Source organism: Homarus americanus, unplaced genomic scaffold (assembly GCF_018991925.1).
Source record: "Homarus americanus isolate GMGI-L3 unplaced genomic scaffold, GMGI_Hamer_2.0 scaffold25860, whole genome shotgun sequence".
In the NCBI taxonomy this organism is placed as follows: Eukaryota; Metazoa; Arthropoda; class Malacostraca; order Decapoda; family Nephropidae; genus Homarus; species Homarus americanus.
The window spans coordinates 2,139,497-2,164,457 of NW_024724693.1; the positions used below are offsets into that span (position 1 = coordinate 2,139,497).

At 39.4% G+C, this 24,961-nt stretch overlaps 2 protein-coding genes across 5 annotated transcripts in view; one reads left to right on the forward strand and one right to left on the reverse strand.

The window, feature by feature from the left end:
- LOC121864504 (WD repeat-containing protein 26-like) overlaps positions 1-10,585 on the reverse strand; it is a 28,773-nt gene extending 18,188 nt beyond the window's left edge. For both annotated transcript variants that reach the window (XM_042363549.1, XM_042363548.1), the window contains exons 1-2: positions 10,225-10,585; positions 2,856-3,012 (exon numbers count right to left, since the gene is read on the reverse strand). In XM_042363549.1, the coding sequence (XP_042219483.1) occupies positions 2,856-3,012; positions 10,225-10,448 (381 nt within the window). In that variant the 5' untranslated portion in view covers positions 10,449-10,585. The remainder of the gene's footprint in view (positions 1-2,855; positions 3,013-10,224) is intronic.
- A 632-nt stretch (positions 10,586-11,217) lies between these two features.
- On the forward strand, positions 11,218-24,445 carry LOC121864503 (transcription factor E4F1-like). Of its 3 annotated transcripts, none has more exons than XM_042363544.1 (16): positions 11,218-11,337; positions 12,186-12,270; positions 13,906-14,065; positions 15,637-15,712; positions 16,036-16,179; positions 16,873-17,097; positions 18,951-19,080; positions 19,323-19,486; positions 20,056-20,194; positions 20,810-20,974; positions 21,769-21,909; positions 22,139-22,356; positions 22,790-22,988; positions 23,426-23,577; positions 23,967-24,138; positions 24,261-24,445. In XM_042363544.1, the coding sequence occupies exons 2-16, from the start codon at positions 12,210-12,212 to the stop codon at positions 24,368-24,370; spliced, it is 2,256 nt and encodes a 751-aa protein (XP_042219478.1). In that variant the 5' UTR covers positions 11,218-11,337; positions 12,186-12,209; the 3' UTR covers positions 24,371-24,445. The 3 variants fall into 3 exon arrangements, with proteins under 3 accessions (XP_042219478.1, XP_042219479.1, XP_042219480.1); XM_042363545.1 differs by having other exon boundaries at positions 23,970-24,138; XM_042363546.1 differs by lacking the exons at positions 11,218-11,337; positions 13,906-14,065 and having other exon boundaries at positions 12,195-12,270.
- Positions 24,446-24,961: the final 516 nt, after the last annotated feature.

The following is a 24,961-nucleotide window of genomic DNA, read 5'->3' on the forward strand; positions in this document are numbered from 1 at the left end:
GTTCATATACAGTACTAACAGCTGTTATATTTTAGTGTATTTTGTTCTATGTCTTTTAATGAGCAAGATAATAATTGAGGCCCTGCACGTTAGAATGTTCACTCGTGCCAAAAGTAAAAATGCCAGAAAAAGCCCTCAAAGTTTGGCAAAGTTTAAATAACCATAATCTTGTTGTTTGAAGACCTAGAACATTCTAATTTGAAGGTTAGGTATTCTATATTCTAAAGCTGACTTTGGTTTTCATTCACACCCACAAGTCATCAGATGCCCCGATTTAAAAAAAAATCAGGTTTTTATTTGCAGCGATTATGGTCGTTCGAATATTAACCAAACATTGAGAACATTTTCTGGCCAAATAACTCTGTAATAATGGATGGTTTCATACTTCCATACAGTCCAGGCTTTCTTGCACCCCTCATTCTGTCTGTCTAGTTCTTTTCACACTATGTATTATTCTTTTCTCATTTCTTTCTGGTTTATGCAACCCCACAGGAGTGGGGAAGGTGACTTGTATGAAAAAAATAGAGAAAACTCACCAAGGGAAGGTGGAGGTTGGTTCTCTTCCTTGTTACTAGTGTACTCCATGGCCATAGTTCATGAGGAGGTCTGAGTCATCAACAGAAGAGGCAGCAGGAGAGGGTGTGGCATGGCACTAGATGACACGGACGCAATCCATGACAATGTGGTCAGGGTCATCCACTGCCTCTTCCTCCTCCTGTGTTGTCCCACCAGCTTGCCGGGGTGCATCCTGCTTATCAAGGAGGGCCGTCAGCCAGGCTTGCCCTTGGGTGCCAAGAAGGGCAACAAGGCTCCTGAGGTCCTGGCACTTCTCCGCCGTCAGGAGTCGATCTTAGGGGTACTTGGGGGTGAGGGACACATTCGCCAGGTCAAACCTTTTCCGTGACCAAGAGCCTTTACCACCAGGAGCCTTTACCCTCATGAGCTTCACTTCTGTGGTGTTGCCTGGCAGGTCATCCTTATTGTAGTTTGTCTTCATTAGGTAACCCTCTGGGAAGGCAACATCCACAACCAGCTGACAAGCCTGAGAGAAGCCAGGGCCACTCTATCAGGCGATGTATCGTTGGAGGACTTTGACATCTTTGAAGTCATCCTGCTCCATTGGCACTACAGAAAAGGTTTTTTTGACAGCACTGCGGATGACATCGATGTAGTCCCTGGTACTGGCAATACTCTGAAGTTTCCTTATCTTCTTCTCGACTGACCCAAAGGCTTGGTCACAGGGGAGTTATGAATGGCCACTTTTCATAAAGATGAACTCAGTCCTGACCAATCGTTTTGCATGCACCTGCTGCAGTGCCATGAGCAGCATGTTTACGTTCTTATTTTGCCCGCCACAGTTGTCGGCAAAAACACGCAGGTGTATAAAGTCGAGGTCCTGGTCATCCATCTTGCGTTGCAGCCACTTTAAAAGGCAGCTTGCAATTTCATCAGAGCCAAGCCCTTCTGTAACCTCAACCCACACAAACATTGTGTCCTCCTTCTCATTGAGGTCATACACACACAAGTTGTACACCCATAGCTTCCTCTTGTAATAAGCTATGCCTGCAGAGAGTTAGGGACATGGAAGGGTTTGCTGCAGGTCGAATGCAACAGACTTGACATTGTCATCTCTGGAGGTGGCGGCTTCCTCCTCAACCAGGTGAAGTAATTCCCGTGGCACCTGAGTGATGGCCTCTGGCTCCTCTCGCCTTGTTTGTGCTTCCTTTTCACTGGCACTTCTTTAATTAGTGATTGCAGGTATGCATTTTGTACACTGTACTCACCAATAGCCCAGAAATTGGCAAAAATGGTGTCAATGTCAGCACAGGCTATTTTATTAAAGCACCCATCAGGACAGGGCTCACAAACTTTCCTGGGCTCTACTCTTTTCTTGGTCGAGTAACCAACGTAATCAAGGCCAAGATTATGTCACATTTTGCAACATTCTGCGCCCACTGCTCAACATTGTGTACACGTTTGCGTTCCTTTTTTTCTATGGGGTGACATGCGTGGCCCACACCACCCTCAGCCTCACCAGCTGCTACCCTTGCCTCACTTCCACTAGGCCTACCGTCACCACCATCATTATCACTTTCATCACTGTCACTATCACGAGGGACATGAGTCATGCTGCCACTGATATCAAGGATAACGGGATCATCAACATCGGTATTGCTATCACTGAGGGAGCCCGTGCCATAGCACAATAATAATGACCTGGGTATCACTCATTTCACTAGTTGCACCAAGGCCTGATGGCCCGGCAACACTATCATCGTGATCAAGGCCTTCTCCTGACATTGTTGGCACTGTTTAGCACTCGAAAAGCTTGTCATAATGGCACAAGAGTAGAAAAAGTATGGAGGGTTTCCCGGAAGGACCGCGGGCAGAGCACAACAAAACACACTAAGATGGCAGTCCGATGCTGCGTGCTGATTGGCTGGTGCAGAGGGATGATGAATGAGGCACATCACTCTTCAGGGGCTTGGGTTTTCTGGGGAAGTTTTGGTGTATGGTTGGAAATATTACTTTACTTTGAAGGACGTCTAACCTTATTTTCTGTATTGTAATGTTCACTCAACTGCTCTCGGCTGATAGAAAAAGGATTAAAATATGACTCCCACATAAAACCGATTTTTGCGGGTTGGAGCCAGTACACAGTCTAATGAGCATTATTGTAGCAGTGGTTATTTGAATTTATTATTAAGGGTAACGGGTAAACATCGCTCTGTTTGTCATCCGCACCGCTACCACGTGGTCTCCCAGAAGCCCCGCCTACAACTGTGTGACATCAATGACAAACTGTGCTATATGACGACCTACAGCACGAATCATACTGGCACACTATCCCTCACCTTGAGGCTGGAGGGATCATCAAGCATTGTCCGCAACTCACTAAGAGCTGCCTCGGCTTTAGCCCATTCTCCATCCATGACACAGTGGCGAAATCTAGCTGCAGCCGGGTGATCGAGTCGGCATCCTGACTCGGACATCAACAGGTCGGCACTCTTTCTGAAGTAAAATTATCAGATTAATATACATACCTTTTAATCTCTACTGATATATTAGATTATATTAAATATTTCTCCTTCTGTAAATCTTTGCACTTCCTTGGCTAACATTAACTGAGGATTGAGACACCAATACTGTCCCACTTTATGGCTAAAGAGAGGAAGTGAGTGACCTAAGGGGATACAGTACCACACTTTATAAGCAGAAAGTTTAACAGCATAAGTAATAGAGTTCATGTACAGGTATGTCCTTATTCAGTTTGTTGCAGCCTCTCCTCTCTCATCAGGTTCTTTTCTGAGGGCATTTCTTACAACCTCTCCCCCTGTCATTCTTGGCCTACACCTACCATAGCTCTCCTCCTCTGCACACTTAGACCCATGCATCTCTGGTCTCCTCCATTCTCTCCACAAGTCTGAACTATCTTCAACCATCCCCACACATAACCTTACCAATACTCTCATCATTACAATATATTATCACAGTTTTGGGTTTGTTCCTGTTAGAAAAAAAAGCCAGCATCCTCGGGTCTAATTCCTTATGTCAAGAATGAAGAGAGTAAGAATATTACAGTAATGTTTGAGATATTTCTTTTAATTTAAACAATGTCTTCATTACTAAGATTATAAATATCCCCCCTGTTACTTTTAACCACTGCAGCCTAAAAGTGGTACAGTACCCATAAACAAAATGGATAGTGGATGATGATCAAGCATTCAAGTTTGATAAACATCACCTAAAGGAGTATAGGTCCAACTGCACTGCCTCCCATTCTTGCAGGTAGTACTGTGCCACCATAAGCTAGCAAGTTCAGTCTGAGCAAATTAAAGCTTTGAACAAAAACAACAACTGAAAAGTTCAGGAATGATGCCATATACAGTACATAAAATTTAAGCTTGGAATGTGAGAACATTATATGAGAGTGGGACATATGTACACAAATTTTGCAAGAAAATGAAAAGGCTGTTGTGAGTTATTTTGGGGACAGATAATTTCAGTAAGCTTGGTACTGTAGTGTACTCACACCAACACAGGACTTACTGTACAGCATCATGATCCACATTAGTAGGAGTAACATTAAATGATGAAATACTGTTCACTAAAAAAAAGTCCTAAACATTCCCTGCTGAAGTGTGTCTTACATGCCTTGTGTCTTATAAGCTGTAAAATACAGTAACTAGTGAGGAAGGCAGTGTGTCTCATGGTCACTCCCTCAGGTGGGTAGGTAACAGGTTTTATTTAACTTAACTGTTCTTGGCCTTTGTATTATTTAGTTACTTCAGTGAGAATCAAAACTTTTAACTGTTAACTCAATATCCTGTTCTTCAAGATGTCTTATGAGAAACAATACTGTTGAATAATGAGGCTGGCCTACAGTACTTTATAACAAACACAATCTGAATCATGAAGGTTTGGTGAATAAACATACATTATTTGTATATTTCTTGACCTTAAGTTTAAATACTGTACAGTTGTTTATAAAAATAAATGAAAACTGCCCTATCATAAACCATGTGCTGTGACACTGGGCAGTAAGCCCTTGTTACCCATGGAAGTTGAGTTCCAAAGAATGGCACAAATAGGCAAAACCGCAAATAACAACTTATACTACAGTACTTTAATTAAACTTTCTTTGTCAGGGTCATCACTGACTTCTTTCTTTTATGTTCCACTCCACTAGCACTGACACTAGGTAGTCTTTTAGGGGCTACTTCACTCAGAAATTCAACATAGGGATACAGTACAGTTTATATCCCTGAACTCTGAATGAGTTGTTACCAAGGTGACGTGAACAGTGCTGGAGGTGGTGCTGCAAGAGTTAGAAGTGACTAGAGGAACTCTAAGAAACTGTTGCCTTTATTGATGACATGAGGACCTTCTCTTTGTGTGAAAGGAAACATGTGGGCAGCTGGGGTGAGAAGTGTGATGTTGTATGGCAGTGAGACATGGGCAGATAAAAAAGCTGACATACACAAGCATGAGTGAGTTGAAACGAGAATACAGTAAACCCTCGTTATTTGTGGGGGTTATGTTCCAAGGAATGGCGTGAATAGGCAAAACCGTGAACAGCAACTTATACTACCTTAGTGCACTACTGTACCAAACAACCAACCAGCACTCATCCGCTCTTTTAACTTATCAAATAATAAAACTTTCTTTGTCAGGGTCATCACTGACTTCTGTCTTTTACATTTCACTCCACTAGCATGAACACAAGCAGTCTTTTAGGGTCCATTTTCACACAGAAACACTGAAGGTTTGAGAGTACAACATGAGATGCTGCGTGGGGTGACTTGTTGTGCTGTGAGAAAAGGCTCGCAAGCTAGCCACCTTCTGCTTACCGCGAATCGCAAAGGTCTACTGTGAGATGGATGTGTAATGTGAAGCTGAAAGATAGCAATGGTTAGAGCTAAGAGAGCAGCTGGGTATTAAGAGTACGTACCATATATTGGTGAGGCTTAGATGATTATGGCATGAAGAGAGAATGGAGAAGACCAACTGGGAGGAGAGTTCAGGGTATACCAAGAATAACATGGGAAGCAGTTGTGAGATATGACCCCAGAGAAAACGGACAGCACGAAGACCTGCCACTAGTGTAAAACATGGATGATGGTGTCTGCCCCTTATAGTTTGAATATAAAAGGATTATACTATACTGTGAGGGGAGGCAGCGTGTACCTCTGAGGGGAGTAGCTTCATATACTGGACTAAACTGACTGGACCATCTCATGCAGTGCTTAATCAAATACTGTACAGTGATGTATATAGTTGACTACTTGAGGCTGTGCAGACCTCCACTACTACTCCCCCTACAGGTATGTTGTCAGTTACTATCTGTTCATCCTCGACCTTATACAACCTCATCTAACTCCTGCATACTGTACCATACTGTACTGTAGTGATGTAACAATAGTTCACTGTCACCAAGGAGACCGACTGTTAGTGTGACCACCAAGGCCACCTCTAGCTAATGTAAATGAAAATACAGTAGTGTAGTGTCGAGCATACAAAGAAAAAGATATTATGAAAAGACCTTGAAGTGTGCCGAGAAAAAGATAACTATGGATTTCACAGAAATGTTTATTCTTGAAGCTGAGAGTAAATGTTGGCAGGATACTCTAATAAGGCTGGTTTACAATAGAAGATTCACTTGCTGAAAAACACCTTGCTGTCCAGGGCTCTTCAGACACTTTGTACAAGACAAACAGTGTTAACTTCATGAAAGAAGTTGAATTACAGAACTGAACTTGCAATGTTTGACCCAGTAACAGAATAACACACTGAACAACTCAATGGGGGGGATGTCTCATGCTCCTATACTGAATAAAACAGCAGTAGATCATGACACAGATATAGGAGTCTTAATACTGCTCCAATATCTTGGACTGGATCCCAGATGTTAACCACCAGGAACAGATGTCAGTGATATAAGAACTGTGTCACCAGAGATGTCAGAAATTAAAGATCATATTTTGGGATTCCAAATAGTGAAAGAAACAACTGGTCCCTATTTGTTAAAAGACATTTTGAAGAAGCCTGAAGAGTCGGTACATGATGGTTCAAACATTAATGGGAAAAACCAAGATGTTCGAGCAAAACTGCCACAAAAAAATACTCAAGTTGTGTACTGGGGAGCAATGCCCCATGTGGAGCGCAACACTGAACCATATGGTAGATGGTGCAACAATTTCTTCAGCTGATACCATTGGTTAGCTTGGGTACCTGTCCAAAAGCTCTTTACTTTATACCATAATGTGACTTTGAAGTTATGGAGTGATATGACATGAGAAACCAGAGTGGAAAGTATAGAGGCTGTCAGATCTGTGGCTGCTGAAGTAAGGGAGACATTGTTGGAGGTGAGAGAGATCTACTGATGTTACTCTCCTGTTAAAGTAGAAATTCAAGCTTTGGCTGAGGAGGCTAGAGTACAGTGCTCAGTGGTTTGGCTTGACCATCTTGACCTACATCAGTTAGGTCAATAATCTTGTATAATCTTCCTCAATGCAGCTGGATGTAGCAGTAATAAAATTCTGAAAAAAATAAATGTCGAGCCTCTTTTGAGAGAGGAGGAGCTGAGAAACACCAAGAGTCAGTCTGAAGCAACTGATGAACCCTCTAGTGGTGGACTGAGGACAGATTACTGAATCAAGTGAAAAAAACTTTGGACAGATAATGCTAAACTTCAATAAATTACAGTATGGGAAATATTAACTGAGTCACTACAAAACACTATGAAGACTTGAGAATCACTCTGAGCCTTGATGGTGATGAAAAACAACTAGCACCAAACATACAACCTTTGCCATCACAGAACAAACATGACACCAATCAAAGTACAGTACACCTGAACCCCTTAATTTGCCCTTTACTAAGCTGTATAGTTTTGGCAGTGTCAAATTACTCAGAAATTTTTTGAAATTGAGACCCAAATGTCTGAATTAACACCGAAGTTGTCAAACTTACCCCACATGTCCAACAAGTTAAAACTTGTGGTCCTGCACAAAAGACCACTTCAGGTATAGCCCTAGAGGGATACTTTGGCTGAATGTCCTTGTGAAGGAAGGAGTCAAACATTATTGTCATTATTATTACAACCACAGAACCCACATTGAGTCAGGAGCAGTAAAACAGATAATTCTGTTGTCAAGAATACAACAGCCTAAGACCCACCTCCTAAACGGTGTACCCAGGTCCTGGGAGACACAGTAAACTCTAAATTCAACTGATAGAAGCAATCAATCATGCTCACACAAACCTCTTACCAAAACCTGTGTACACTTCATGTGACAAACACCAAAGCAAGTGTTGTTATTTGCCATCTTGGAGAACAACGCTGTTGCTTTGAGTGAATGGTGATCGAGGATGGCTGTGAATACTTGCAATAAAAGAAGCAGGGGAAGTGTAGGTTCGTTGGCCAGATAGTAAGACAGGCTAACATGTGCAGAATATAGGGAAAAATAACATGCTGTGGAATTTGGACTCCTGTGATCTGTAAGAAATTCCAAGACACTGTTCTTGAAGCCTTGTTCATTTAATAATTGTAAATCTTTACAACAATCTGAATTTTATGCCTCAGCAGTCTCACACCTAAAAGGATGGGAAGTGTGGAACATCCTCCACCTCAGAGACTTGCAAGATAGGTCTGTATCCCATAAGACAATATTGAGAATTTTAAGTAAGCATTCAAGCTTGAGTGGCAAAGATGTGATTCATTCCTGCCAAAATAAGAGACAAGTCTGTGATAGTTTTTGTTAATTAGCCACAGCACAAAGGACATGACCGGCTAGTTGGTTCATGTAAACACCTGCATAGGGTAATCATCATCTTCATCGTTTTATGGCAATTTTGCAAGCAAATTTTAAGCCAATCTTACAGCTGGATGCTCTACCCATTACCAATACTGTTACAGAGTAGAAACTGCACATTATAAGTGGGACATGAGTTCTCAAGTACAGTACAGTACTGTATTTACCAATTCAGTTGATTGTGGTAATTCAGCACACCCCTTTTACTCTATCCCTTCAAGTACAAAAACATATTCAAATACTGCACAAGACTAAGACTTGTGTTTATTACTGTACCTTGTTTTAAGAAACAATACAAATCTAGTGAAAGAGGAACAAAAGAATCTGAAGTCATCAAAACTGTGTTCAGTATTTATAATCTCCACTGAAGGTGTACAGTACAGTATGTGTTTTGTGTACTGACTGTTGCTAAGGAGGGTCTGGCCTTAAACTAGTTCTGGAAGCAGATGACCCTCACCTTAACTTTACCAAGAGTGTCAAAATATCAATACAGTTGCTACAGGTTTTGGATCAATTTTACCATACCACATATGCTAACAATAAAGAGAACACCCAAAGTCTGCACCATGAGACTGCCTGGTCTTACACTTTGTAATAGTAACCCGACCTTGACCCACTCTAACTCAAATATAACCCTTACAAATCCTCAAGACATTATAACCAAATCCTAGATTTAAGTCAAAAGGTTAGGTTAGGTTAGGTCACAAAATGGGCCATCTTGGGGTTGATGTAGGTCTATCCTGCCTATCTTCCCAAGGCCAAAACATACCAGCAGCCAATTTCCTTGTTATTTATATATCCTCGACCCCTGTGCACCTATGAATGCCAAATGAGACAGTCTACTCTGGTAAACTAAGGTCAGTGGTGATGATTATATTATGGCCTGGCATTGGAAGGGTCAGCCATTATATTAAAACTATTGAGAACAAATAGACCTAACCTGATATGACCATGAGTTAAACCAAAACCAAACAAGTTAAATCATAACCAAAGCCTACAGGTGACAGCAGATGTTCTCCAAGAGGTGTTGAAGCTCTGGAAAGGAACCCACCATAACAACAACTTACTGTTTAAAAATGAACAAACACCCACATATATTTTCCTCACTCACCATTACTTCCAACAAAACCTATGATGCCTAACCTAGGATAGAAGATTACTATTTTAGGTTAGGTTAGGTTCGTGTAGGTTAGGTTAGGTTAGGTTTGTGTAGGTTAGGTTAGGTTAGGTTTGTGTAGGTTAGGTTAGGTCCGTGTAGGTTAGGTTAGGTTAGGTTTGTGTAGGTTAGGTTAGGTTCGTTTAGGTTAGGTTAGGTTAGGTTTGTGTAGGTTAGGTTAGGTTTGTGTAGGTTAGGTTAGGTTCGTGTAGGTTAGGTTAGGTTCGTGTAGGTAAATGGCATCAATGAGTTGCTACACATTCTCTTTGCCTCATGGTACAGGGCGTCTGTCATGGGTCACAGGAGCACCTTTGTTAGCAGGACAAACAAGGGAAAAAAACCTGAGTACAAAATGTGTTCTTCCTCCACCCAATTTGCTGTACACGTGAGGTAAGGTTAGAAGATTTATTTTAGATATTATTCCTTTGGTAGCTAGATAACCCAGACCCTTGTTGTGAAATATTACTAATTTTGGTTTGTGTCAAGAACATATACACCAGTCTTCTTTGTTACACTGTACATAACTCCACAGTGTCTCCTTGCCCCCCCCCCCCACTATATTTGGATTACTAATTATCAAAACAAATATATAATAAAAAATCCTGAAAAGAAACAAACCATTATTGAGTGGACCACAATACTGCTCCTGATAATTAACGACAATTATGGTGATAAAAGACCTGTAATATTTACCAATGTTGGACAAAGACAAATCATTAGGAGACAAGTTTTAGAGAATAATAATGAACTTACTTTAGCCCGAGTTCGACGAGGTGTTGGCCGATGAGGCGAACCATCTCCTGCTGCACCACACTCAGCCTGGGGGCCTCCTCCTCCTCCCTAACACCATTTTGAGACTGAGCATTGTTCCCCTCACACCCATCAGTTTGTCCCGTACCATTTTGTTGCACTTCACTTGACCCATTAGACGCCTGTTGCTGCTGCTGCAGCTGATGTTGTTGACTCTGCTGCTGCATATTGTCTGTAGCTGAAGTGGTGTCCTCGGAAGATTGCTTACGTTTCTTCCGTGGAGGCGGAGAGACTCCACCGTATTGTGGGTCTTGCCAGGAGGCCAGTGTGTCTACGTGAACGCCGTGGTGAAGCCACACCACTTCTGCTTCACACTCGCGAAAAATATCACCGAAATGACGGTGGTGCGCAACATTCACACCGAGACCCCTCGATCGACTGGCCCTCAGCTGTGAGCTGCACCACGACCTGCTGTAACACACCCGGCCGCCGCCCTCCCTTCATCTAGGGCTCACTCAATTATTCCACAGTGTCAACTACTTCATGAGTGGTGTGTGTGTCCCGGGGAGAGAAACTCACGGTTATTATACCAATAATTGAACCATTACACATTATTGGAACGTACCTGTGTTTTTCTAGTATTTTACACACGATCACAAACACTTTAAAACAACAACAAAGCAACATTATATTCCCGATATTAAAGTAAACATTCTACATAATTTTACTCAAATATTTACAAATAACATATAAACCAAACAGCTATTTTATAATAACTATAACCTAAGTATAAACAGCGTGGGAGGAGGGTAAGTCATTATTGGAACCTGGCTGTTGTTATGGTACAAGACTACCAACTGTAATTACCTTCTATAACAACACTAATTACTTTACTCCTTCATTTACTTACATACAATATCATGTCATTAGATTCATATATGATTAAAAATAGATAACAAGACTGTATTGAGGTAATTAGCGAGAACAAAGTTAATTTAAGTTTGACCTTTGACCTCACTGGGTGGTTGGTGTGATCAGCTGTTCCTTGTTTTGAATGACTCCCTCAGAGGCCTCCAGCTGTACACGGATTGTGGTTATTTACATTTCCAGGCTGAGGTATTATGTATTATAATCCCTAGATTGTATTTAAATATAGCCATTGGTGTTGTGTAAGGGTTGTATGGGTTAATGGAGGAAACAGCCTAGAGTCCATGTAGTTGTGTAGTTAACCATTGTTAGTTGTCTTGGGGGAGTCTGGTCAAAATTTTCCCTACTTATTAAACTAGAATTAAGCAGCTCAGTCCAGGAAAATGTGAATTGGTGTATACGGTAATATGTAGTTAGTAAGATTATATGAGATCTCTAGATTAATTACTGGACAATAAAGTTATCCAAATTGAAATAAAAATAAGAAGTAAGCATTGGTTTGGAAATAAAGTAGTGGACGAGTGGAACAAGTTATTAATCAGTGTTGGTTTCCTGTAATTCAGCAAACTAACACTTGCTTATGATGTGATTTTTCTGCCTATATTACTACAGTACTGCAGGTCAATTTTTGGCTTATGTTCTAACACCCGACAAACGAGCCAACGCAACATGCTGGGGAGGGGGCGCGTCTCCGATTAGGTTAGGTTAGGTTAGGAAGGTTAGGTTAGGTTAGGAAGGTTAGGTTAGGTTAGGAAGGTTAGGTTAGGTTAGGAAGGTTAGGTTAGGTTTTTAATTCCTCAATTTCCCTCTGCATTGAAGTCCTGGTGGTATCAAGATTGACAGGGTTGTAAAGGTCATTTCTCCAAACTTTCATTGTCATCACTGTGTTCAATATGAAAAACTGCATTAATAATGTTGTTTCTCATTCTTAGGTCATTACTGGATGTTTGCAGATTATTTCCTGTTTTTTTATTCTTTTTTTTACCTTTACGGAGACAGTCTTTTATCTATGAGTAATTGATATAGTTTTCCTGTAGAACTTAACTGCTTGAGCTGCAGCCATGGGAGACCACAACCACCCACTACTGCTGGAGGGTCACTGTTACGAGAGCACCAACGCTGGTAAGTGATAACGTAGTACTGTTCACTGCTGGATGGAATATCACTAACTGTTCACTGCTGGAATATCACTTACTGTTCACTGCTGGAATATCACTTACTGTTCACTGCTGGAATATCACTTACTGTTCACTGCTGGAATATCACTTACTGTTCACTGCTGGAATATCACTTACTGTTCACTGCTGGAATATCACTTACTGTTTACTGCTGGAATCGTTCTGTTTAATACTCTACTGTACTGTCATGGGAAAGAACTTAGATTATTTTACAGGATTGTGATTTGTTATACCATTGGAGAAGAAATTGTAAAGATAACTCATAATTGTTGTTTGTGTGAGTGCTTGATTACAGAGGTCATACTAGCCTGCTTGCTGTGGTAGTTATTGTGTTAACTAGGAGTGTGGTGGTCTAATGGATACAGTACTCACCTCCTGTTCTGAGGGTCACTGGTTTCATCCAAGGCCATTCCCAGTCCACTAAGTTGAGAGCAGTGCTGGCCACGTTACCTACTAGCTTACTGTAGACTTAGTATATATTGCGGGCCAAACATCCAGGGGTCTTGGCTCATGGTCCAGACATACCAAGATCTCTGTATCCACACTCTCCTTGTCTAGCCTCTACCACACACTTATTATTCTTGTTATTGTATATATTTTTATTCCCAGTCTACACTTCATCTAACTTATTCGCTCTCTTGGTTTATGGATTTCATGCACTCTCTGTACATGTCCATACTAGCAGAAATTTCAACCCTTTATTTTGCACCTAATCATTTCTTTATCTTGTAATTTCCTCATATTAAAGGCTTTACCCCAGTATATTTTTTAACAAGTAAATTCATTAATCTAATCTCTGATTTTTTGTTGGTAAAGAACAACTCAGTGAAGGTGCTGTGCTGTATGTAAAGTTGGTGGCAAAGCTAAATTTGTACATACTTGTGGCCATCATTGGGTTGTGATGTAGACAAATTAATGTGATCAAATACCTTACTTCTAGGCATGATGAACCACAAGTTGTATGTAGTGTGGACCTTTGGATCATATACAGTAGCTAAAACAACTATCTGTGCATACTTTGTGGGAAACAATATGAGACCATGGACGATATTGGTACTGTATATGAGGGCTGTCACACTTAAAATTTTGACCCCCCACCTGCACAGATAGTTGTTTTAGCTACTGTACATTATAATCCCCTTAATGTCCTTGGGAACCTTTAACATGGGTTAGATTATTAACTTTTTATTTAAATTACTTTGAACCCTGGCCCAAACATTCTAACGAACCCTGGCGCAAACATTCTAACCACCCTGGCGCAAACATTCTAACCACCCTGGCCCAAACATTCTAATGAACCCTGGCCCAAACATTTTAACCACCCTGGCGCAAACATTCTAACCACCCTGGCCCAAACATTCTAATGAACCCTGGCCCAAACATTCTAACCACCCTGGCCCAAACATTCTAACCACCCTGGCCCAAACATTCTCACCACCCTGGCCCAAACATTCTCACCAAACATCCAGGGATCATGGCTCATGGTCCAAACATAACTTGGCCCTAAGTCCTACATTCATATCTCTCTCTCTCTCGCTCTCTCTCTCTGTATAATTAACAGTATTTATCTGTCTTCCAGGTTTGGGTTCTGGACCTTACACTACTGACTGGTTTGTGTGTGGGCTGTGTGGGCTGAAAACTTGTGATATTGAGAGTTATGTGACACACATGGTACTCAAGGAGCAGTGTGTCCTTCATCTGTGTCCTTCATCTTCTATCAGGGATCTACTTTTGCCAAGGTGCTTAATATTGTACTGTACATATGACATTATCAGTGTTCCTGTCACGCTCTTTTACTTCTTTGTCCTGTACAGTATAGAAGAGTTTATGATGATTAGTCTGATGTTGTCCATATTACTTTAAGAGATAATTATATGTGCTTACTGAGCTTATTACTTTGGGCAATATTTCCAACCTAACCTTTGGGTGAGTGACTGTCTCAAATGATCCAAGTGGCTGTGGCTGACACCAACCTATTATAGGAGTCTTCATCTCATTCTACTTTAATGCTCAGTATCTTTTCAACTTATATTTAGGGCTCTGTAGTCACACAGGATAACTTGGTCTGCCCTGTTTCTACCCAGTCTTGTGGCAAAGGTCATTGCATGATGACCCAACTTCCTTTTGAGACAAGCTATTCTATACAGTCACTATAGATCGACCAACAACGAGGCCTAGAGGGCAAAAAATAAGAATAAAAAGAAATTAAAAATAGAAAAGAAAAAGATTATATTACTGTTATCTACACCACGAAGATGCCGGAAAACCAACCTTTTGAAGTGAGACAGATTGTATGAGTATGGAAACACAGAAGAAGGCAGAGCATTCCACAGTTTGGCTGTGTGAGGGAAGAAGGCTGTACTATAATGGGTTATTCTAATGTGACCGACATCCACAGAGAAACGGTGGGCACCGCGGGCAAGATGAGTGTTACGAGCCCACAGCCTTGCCGGTGGTACACAGGATGCCAAATTCACCGGACATTGCCTGTTAAAGTACCTGTAAAAGAGAGAGAGTGAAGCAATATTGTGGCAAAGAGAAAGGGAAGAAAGATTATCAACTAAAGGAGGAGAATTAATAAGACGAAATGCCTTTGATTCCACCCTATCTAACAGTTGGACAGAAGAAGAGCCACCACAGATATGAGAGCAGTACTCCAAGTTAGGATGAATGAATCTCTTATAAACTTGAAGCAACTGCTCAGGAGTGAAGTAGCTATGGCATGTGTACAGCATTCCCAGCTTTTGGGAGGCAGCTTTAACAATGTTGAGGATGTGTGGCTTCCATGACATATTAGAGGAAATGGTGAGGCTTAGCATATCTATTTTAGAATTTGGCAGAATGATTGTGTCCTGAAATGTAATTGGTGGGAGATCATCAAATTTGGAAAGTGTAATTGTTAAATACTGAGTTTTATTACTGTTGAATTTAACCAAGTTTCTCCCTCCCCATTTGGAGATGCTGCACAGATCTGCACTGATAGATGTAATGTGTCATCTGGAACATCTCCATCACACATCCCTCACTGATGCTTCTCTTATCTCGGATGGTTTCCATAACTCAAGTTTTTTTTATTCTTGTTGATGTTGTCGACTTTACCTAAACATTCTTGACTGTGTGGACTTCTATCATGTAAGAAAGGCACACTACACTGTCACACTCTAGCTCTGGATGAACCAGAGCTAGTACTGTACTGTACATCCATCTTAAGTTCTTTATATTCACTGATCATCCCTGTTATCTGGTTCATCATCTTGTTAACTTTTTATGGAGGGAACTTATTTGGTTCTACTGTTACACTGTCTTTCAGATTTTCTAAAAAGAGAGCAGAAGCAGAGGAGGTGGACATAAAACATGTCAAGGACCTGGTCCCTATAATGTGTAAAGTAAGTTTAATGATGCGTCAAGAGAAACACCTGATGTATTTTGTCTTTATAGTTTAAGAAAGAAATATGTCTGGGGAAGATAACTACATGAAGTGGTCTAGCTGCTGTGATAAGATTGGAATTTAATCATGTTGTTTAGTTAATACAGAATTACTTGCTTAGTCCTAGATTATACTGTTTAAAATTGTTGGTGGTGTTTCAGTGATAGAATTTAATGAGATAATTTTGAGAAGTAGATTGATCATAAACTCTAGTAATGTACTCACTGTTATTTCTTTATCTTTTGCCTTGATTTATATTTTATTTATAAACTTATTTTTTAGGAAGGAAATGAGATAAATGATGTGGATATGAAAGTTGTACAAGCATCGGAAATTGAAACTGGCAACAAGACAAGATGGAAGTGTCAACTGTGTGGTCTCACTTTTTCCAGACAAGCAGCTGTCTTCAACCATTATAAACTCCAGGTATGTAAATATTATATAAGTTATTCCATCAGGGATAGAATTGATTTAAGTATCTACTTCCATGTTTTATAAGTACACTACAGAACATGATTTTTTATGTGCATTTTCCTTTATTGCAAAAATGAGTACATGGAGAAAATTCTTGAAATTTGTACCAGTAAGAGAGGAGGAAACAGGAATGCAGAGTTGAGAATAAACATGTGAAATTATTGGTGCAAGGTTCCAGGGAAGGAAAGTGTGAGGATGCAGGAACAAGACTGTGACCCTGACCCTGCTCATCTCTCCCCTTGAACCCATTTTAGTAAGTTTCCAACCTATAGACTCATACTTAAAGAAGTAGCACCTAGGTTGGCTTGATTCTCTTTTGAACTGAGAGTAGGGGTGACTTCAAAGTTTGTTTTAAATTCCTGACTGTTAAACTGAAGGACTTATGTTGCCTCTGCCTCATCTCAGCCTACTAATACTGTGAAAGGTTTGACTTTTCTTAACACACCACTGATTGTTTGGTGAGGAAGATGCACACTTACCTCTTGAGGATCTCAGTTCACTTATGTTTATATTCTTGTCAATCCTCAGAGGTGACTATCACAACCTCAGTCCTACATCTTTCTTTGGCATTGTATTATTTATTCATTTTTTTATGCCTCTTAAAGCATCAGACCTTTTTCCATAATAAATAATATTTTCTTTCAGCATACAGTTGCTGGGGTAATGGACCAGCAGTCATCTGTAAGTGAGGCAGAAACAGAAGACATTTGTGTAAAGAAAGAAACAAGTGTAGACTCCAAGACTCCTGTCAGGCACATAGTTGCTGTTAAATCCAAGACTCATCTTGAGCAGCTGACCGATGCTCTTCAATACCCAGATACAAAATGGAACAAACTTAATTGCCACTTATGTGGTCAGATATTCAAAACGGTAAGTTGATGGCCCTTGTCCTGTAACTTATCGGTTATTCTTCAGCAGATCACTGCTGATTGTATAAACAGCCACTCACTCATCCACACAAAGGTTATAAAATTGTGATCCTGATCTAGTTTCTGTAACTGACTGTTTGGTCATAAACTTGGAATCAAACCTCACTTATGTCAGCCACTTAAACACTTTGCCTTCATTCTGCTGTATTCCTTACAAAACTTGAGGCTATGTTCTCGTTACAGGTTCTTAAAAATTTTGTCAAATTGATAGTTTTTTGCTCCACTTTTTTCTCTCATTTCCCTAAACTACATACAGAACTGTAGCTACCACATACAAGGTACTGTACTGTAACTAGTGTTTGATGATAAATCAGCCATTTGATTCGCTGTGCAAGTATAATGGTTATTACAATGCCTCTTGTGTATACTTAATAATGTGCAAATTGCAGGACTGTTTTTCTCAACAAATATGCTTCAGTTACGTCAGCTTAGTGTCTTAATATTATTGACAGGAAACTAGGCACTGGACTTCACCATCCTCGCTGTAAGTGACCCAGAGTGTTAGTCATGGTCAATACATTGAATTAAATACAGTAAAGCTCAGGGTAAGTCCTGACAGAGATATCCAATATAGTGTCATAAGTTAAATTGTCATATCTTGGATCTTTAATGTCTATTCCCTTAATGCTATAAATTGAAAATGTGTTCATGACAAAAACAAATAATACCAATTTCTCTAAAACAGTCATTTTAAATCTGTATACAAATACCAAACGATTATATTCAGCTCAGAGACGACACCTCACACAAGTGGTTAATGAATCCCCAGGATACAAATGAGATACATTCCAAAAATTTTTTTGTAAGTTGTTGATTTTTAACTAAGAACTAAATTGTAAACACAGTGTTATAGATATCTGTACTACCGCCTGGGAAGATATTGGAAGCATAATGTGTTGTCTAATGGGTAGACCCTGCTGCCATATGTGACCAAGTCCCAGGTTGATGATCTGACTTTCTGCCTCATTTACACACAACTGCAGGGTCTCAATTGTTTCTCGTACTTTGACAACACAACATACATATATTGTTTTTCATTTTTGTATTTGTGGCTCTTTATTATTATTTTTTTATTATTATTATTTCTTTTAATTATTATTATTATTTTTGTTTTTATTATATTTTCGTCCCCCAGGCCCCGATGTAGGTCAGTGACCTGTGCCCTGGTGGGCTAATCCTTGTTAAAAAAAATGGTGACTAGGTTGACAAACTAGCCTATAAAACCATATATGTGCTGAAATACACTAAATGCAGATTGGAGGACTGGTTAATCCCTTACAGTATTCATTTGACTCACTAGTCTTTGAGACTTGGGTACAAGGGGCTGCTCTGTTCTGAATAAAATTGTCTGACATTAGCAAATTAAATATTTAAATTAGTATCTGGTAGTAAAGAAGTTAAACTTGTGTGTTTGTTTGAGGCATTGTTAAAGCAAAATAAAATCAATATTAAGCGAAGAGCACACCCGGCAGGAATCAAGACTCCTTAAATCATTGGTCGTAGCTCAAGGTGTCTGTGACCTCAGCGTTTGTGTGGGAACATAAGACGATGCGCTAACTTAAGGGCGACCTGTATATGAGAATATTTCTTTAGAGAAGGTACAGTACAGTCTCTGTAATGGGCATCAGTAAGAAAAAGCATCAATTTACAAGGTTTTTCAGGAACCAAATCATAAATTGGGTCTGTCTATATTCTGCCTCCCCCCTTTTTCGTACCTGAAGAATGATATTATAGTTTAGCTTAGAAACAACTTATAGAATAGTTTTGTGTATTTATTATGTTGTTGTATTCCAGGGAAAAATATTACGTACACATATTGCAGTTGTACACAACCAAGGGCGACCTTTCCAATGCAACTATGAAGGATGCTCCCAGTCATTTAAGACAAAAGGTTCATTGACAAGACATGAAAGACGACACACAGGTAATCCATTTATACAGAAGTGTTGGTAAAAATATTGTATAATAATTATTTTTCAATCTACAATAGAATATCACAAATTAATATTGGCAACACACTATACTGTAGGTTGTTGTAACCCCATACCTCGGGGCCTAAGGTTGACTGAAATCTAAAAGTGAATAAATTTAATGAATAGATTATTTTCACCTTCATTCCTGGGTCTCAAAGGATATGTAATTGGTAAAAAAAATTCCCTGAAACAGGGGAGAGGCCGTTCACCTGTCAAGATTGTGGTCGGTGTTTCCGAGAGTCAGGTTCCTTAGCTCGTCACCAACAGTCTCGGGTGTCCTGTGTAAACAAGAAAGATTCTCAGATGCCTCTGTATGGCAAGACCCGTCCTCTAGACTCTCCTTATGTTGAGAAGAAGGTAAGTGATGTCCAAGACCTAAGCATCCAAAAAATATGTCTCAAGACTTACATCACTGGTTATCTCTCACAAGCAAGACTACTTTCAGCCATCCCATCTTGTCAGTAATACAGTACAGGGAGTCCCCGAGTTATGAATGGGTTATGTTCCTGGACTCGGTTCATAAGTCAGAACAGTGTTAATTCCATAGTTAGGTTAGATTAAAACACAACCCTGAACATACAAAACAACATTAATATCTCATACATAACAAATAATGTAGATACTTGTATATACTGCACTGTAAATAAAGTGCTGTTAAACAATATAAAGTAATAAAAAAATTAAATTTTAATTACAGATGTTTGTGGTGAATGTACTGTACTATACTGTATTGGGATCACGTTCATAAGTCGGGGACAGCCTGAACACTACTGTACCAAACTACTGGCTGTACAGTATTGATGGTCCAGAACAAAAGGTTAATGTTCCATGTCTTAACTAAATAATGACAGGTGCTAATGAATCGTCGACTTGCAATTTTTGTTTTTCTTAACCATTCTTGTGCATAATTAGGTCATCTTTTTCAGCCCTTATTGCATGATATGAAATTGAACACCATCTTAAAGCAAGAAATTTGTGGCCACCTTTCTGACGATGAACTACCAAATGGTCTCACTCCATGGAAAACAGACGAGACCAAAAGTGATGTGACTACCAGACTTGTAGGTTAGTAAATTAATGTATGGAAGTTTTTTAGTTTGTTTTAGCTGCCCTGATATAAACAGTCCTATATATAATGCCTAGTTCCCACTCTGTAGAAGTTGGTTAGCAATAGGAAGAGCGTCCAGTCATAAAACTTGCCTCAAATTTACCTGATGACAGCTGGGACACCATGCCATCAGGTAATCACAACTAATGCACACAAGCTTGATGAATTTACAGTGATGGTGATTATGATCAGTTACTTGATTTATAGCACAAGAATTTTTTTCCTGTGCTTATAACTCCATACTGTACCATGCCACTTAATTAACAAAGTTCACCTAACAATCTTTAACTAAAGTTAACTAAATACTGTACAGTATAGCTGTGCCAACAACTGCATAAGGACAGAGTATGTCATTTCATTGCCCAACAAAACCTGGTGTCACCCATTTACCAGCAAAATATAGTTTTCCCACTGGCATAAAACTGTATTATATCAGTTCACTCATTTGTTTCATTATGCTTTCTTACTTTCAAAGCTCAGAAAGCCACATGAGTAGGTTAAGTCCACATCTATAACAGTATACACTATGAAAGGTACAGTACTTAGTAATTATTTGATTCATTGTGTTACAGGAACTCAAGGAGTAGTGAAACAGGAGGATAATTTGTCCCACCACAGCGCCTTGCCAGACACTACACACACATTGGTTCCATGTAAGGTTGAGATGCCACTCATCTCCAGTTCATATACAGAGGAGGAGGACCTTGATGGTAGTCTGCTGACACCAGAGAGTAAAGGTAAGAGGCACAGCTCCATCATCTTACTGTTCTTCTTCTCTCTCCACAGTCATTGGGTCATTCCTATGGTTTACTCCACTGAGTAATTTCGGGACATTAATAACTCACTTATTAATTCCATCTCTTATTCAGTAGAGTCTGACCTACATGCATGCCATAAGGCACTTCATGTATTTCATTTATCCATATCATTTCAGTATACTTTTTTGCCTGTGTTTCAAGGTTTGTCATCTTTATTTTTTCTCTCATACTTTCAGTTTATCCTATCCAATAATAATGTTTAAAATAAAAACAATTTTGATGCTGTCACTTTTGTGCCGCTAATATGGAAGGTAACTGTCGTGGGGTTTTTTAATGGCTAAGCGATGAAATCTTAAGTCTGTACATTAAACTCTATCATAGTAAGTTAAAGCCATTCAGAATTATAGTACTGTGCACACTTCATAATTAAAATGACAATCCGTGAATCTATTCTTGTATGTTCATGTAAAGTTTAATGAAATGTAGGCTGCCTATTTAAACAAGGAGTAGTTGAGTCCATAGCCCATTTTATTCAGAAGAACAAGTGCCTAGTATGAGACTATCACTCTAATACCCACGATTGAGTCAATAATCTACAGAAATATTCCTTCCAGCCAACCCTGAATTGTCTTACTCATCTCTCACTTCCCATTCTCTCACCACCTTAGCAAAGTTTATGTGACACTTTCCACTTATCCTCCTTGTTTTCCTATTTCTTATTTTCTGTATCCTGTTCATTTTAATATCATTGATACTCAATTAGTGTTTTTCAGGTATGAACAGTGAAGACCTTGGGGACATCAAGCCACCACATTTAACATCAGATATCATCAGGAAATCTTTCACGTGTCCTGTTTGCTGCAAGAACTATTCCAGACGGCCAACCCTTGCACTGCACCTGAACATACATCTTGGTAAGACAGTAATGACCCATAAACACTCTGGTCACTATACTGACTCAGTGCATTCCCTGGCATACATTACCCTTACCTACAGTACTGACAGACTCCAGTACTGCATTATATAAGATTGTGCTTCTTTGTATACCAACATCAGTTAGTGTACAGTTATCTTCACTGCTTTTAATCATTATTTCTACCTCAATATTTTGTTATTATTCTTAATTCAACATGTTCCAAACAGATGAGCTTGGAGGAAACTGCAATGAATGTGGAAAGTCCTTTGCCAAACGAGAAGCTCTCTGTCGCCACCTGACCTCCCACTCGAATGTGCGTCAGTTTATGTGTCAACTGTGTAACAAAGCATTCAAGCTCCTGAGTCATGCCAGAGTCCATCTACGCACACACACCACCACCAAGACCATACCCTGCAGATATTGCAACAATTTATATAAAACTAAAGTAAGTTTAGTTCAATATGACTACAAAAGTTCTGATTTATTTATGGTTGATCAGTGTAAAATATGTAGGTAATGATACAGTGTACAGTAGTTTATGGGGGAAGATGTGTTGTGTGAAGTGAAAGGGATAAACCAGAGGGATATCCTGATCCTTTGTTGTGGAAGGGAGACGACAGTATAACAGAACATGTTTATTAGAGATAATGAAGGGAGAGCCTGTATTGCTTTTGACTTTAACCACCCCGTGATGATGTGGGAGAATTAAAATGTCTGGTGTAGATACTAATTACTGTACTGTGAGTTGTGAACAAATCACCTCATTTGTGTGTCCAAACACATACCCTGTACAATATATATATATATATATATATATATATATATATATATATATATAAACTTTTCAATGATCTTTACTCACTCACTAAATTTCCCAGAGTGCCAGAAATATGCATGAACGAACCCATGACAAGATTAAAGCCTTCATGTGCATGGAGTGTCAGAAAGCGTTTGTTACCAAAGCTTCCCTGATACGCCACCTAAGGATACACACTGGTGAAGCTCCATTCCACTGTCAGTACTGTGGTCGTTGCTTCAAGGAACATGGCACCCTGAGTAGACATCTAAAACACAAAAGTAAGTCCTTAGAATTTGTTTATATAAATGTTACACACAAGTAAATGCATGTACATACTGTACAGTGTACATATTGTGTACACGCATTAAAGTCTTTAGTTGCCTGTTCACACACTAACATACATATTTACATTACAGTATCACTAAGAAAGGAGAGAACCAAACTAAGGTCCAGGTATTAAAGTGAAAATAGAAAATCTGTATAAGAGAACTGAATACAGTATGTAGAATATAAATGATAATGTACTTTATAGCCATAACATACTCTACTGAGAGGAGACACAGAGGTAGGCACTAACTAATCCCTGAGCTATGGGGGGGGGCAGATTAACCTCCCATCCATCCATGGAGGCCCCACTACCTCTATACTCAATTCCTTAGAAGCAAGATTTTCATAACTTGTTTGTATCTTACTGTACTGTCATAATTTTTTCCAGTGCCATGTGCTCAGCAGGCTGCCATGGAGATGAAAACTGGTGATGTCGGGATTCGTCTTGTTCAAGGCAACAGTAAAATGGTCAAAGTTGAAACCAGTGAGAAGAGTCAAGATGGTAATGTACAGACTAGTCAAGAGCAGAAAGATTCTCAGGTAATTTAATACATTACTCTATCTTCCTCTCTCTACATCTGCCACATTTGTTACACAGTTGCTCTACTTCTTCCATTACCCTTAAACTTTTAAGAAGCTTTCATTTACAAGAAATCTAGGTTAGGATTTTTTTTCCCCATACAGGTATTTGGTTTAATGAGCAAAAATCCCAAAGTGACAAATGAATCTCTCTCTCTCTCTCTCTCAGTATTTATAATGGGAGTCTATGGGAAAATTTGCTTCAGTTTACAAATAAGTTCCAAAATGTTTTTCAGGAATGGAATCCTTTCATAAATTGGGGGAATACCTGTAGCTGTAATTTATAATTTGTCAAAAGTTATCCGTTAAAATGAACATACAGTACAGTACAAAACTACATTTTGTTCCAGCAGACTGATTATATGTCATCTCCTGAACCCACCATGAGTGACCCCACCAAACACTACAACATGGAGGACACAGTCTCACTCAGCTCACCATTGCTTGAGGACGAGACAGACCTGTTGGCACTAGGACGGGACCAGACACCCAGCAGTTTTCAGCTTAACATTCAAGAACATGGTAATTGTCAGGATATTCTTTAGAAAACTATATAGTACAGTACATCCATATTCAAATACATTACCCTGTACAATACTTACCTTCAAATAATGTTACACTTAAATTTGGTGTTTATGTTTCAGGTGTCAAAGAAGAAAGAAAACCTGAGGATTCATCACATATTTTCCTCACCAATAACGGCTGTGGCACACTACAAACTGTGGACACTTTAACTGTTATCACTGACACTTAAAGTACTATAGTAGAGTTAATTTTATGTAAAGGGCTCAATTTATAAATAAATTAAAAGGATAAATTTTAATGACTACTTTACTGTATTTATTTTTTACCTTTCCTGCATCAGACACATCTCCTTATCTTCAGGTGTTGTTAATGATACAGTAGCACAGTACAACCATTGACTTCCATGAATCAGAGGTAAAGTTCCTGGGTACTGATCCTGTAAATAAAAAAACTGTCCCAGAACATACTTACAATGACATCCAAGACATTTTTAAGCACATTCTGTATATAATGAGAAACAAGATTTATATTCTGGGTATTAATATTTTCTTGGCATTTGTCCTCACTTTTGTGGGTTAGCCACAATTGCCTGATGGCATCTCTCCATGCTGTATGGTCCCTTGTAGCCTCCTTGTTAGGTTCTTGTTTTTGCTCGTAACAAGGCTAATAAAGTACTTGGGTTCATACAAAGGAGTGTTAGTTACAAGACTAGCGAGGTCATCCTAAAACTGTATCTTGCTCTTGTGAGACCACACCTGGATTACGCAGTTCAGTTCTGGTCACCGTATTACAGAATGGATATAGAATCCTTGGAAAGAAT

What these genes read in the sequence shown, in the direction of transcription:
- LOC121864503 (XM_042363544.1), top strand. Translation starts at nt 12,210, where the DNA reads ATGGGAGACCACAACCACCCACTACTGCTGGAGGGTCACTGTTACGAG. An exon ending in TGTGACTACCAGACTTGTAG is followed by an intron (nt 20,195 to 20,809) that starts GTTAGTAAATTA and finishes ATTGTGTTACAG; the next exon opens with GAACTCAAGGAGTAGTGAAA. An exon ending in GCTGACACCAGAGAGTAAAG is followed by an intron (nt 20,975 to 21,768) that starts GTAAGAGGCACA and finishes AGTGTTTTTCAG; the next exon opens with GTATGAACAGTGAAGACCTT.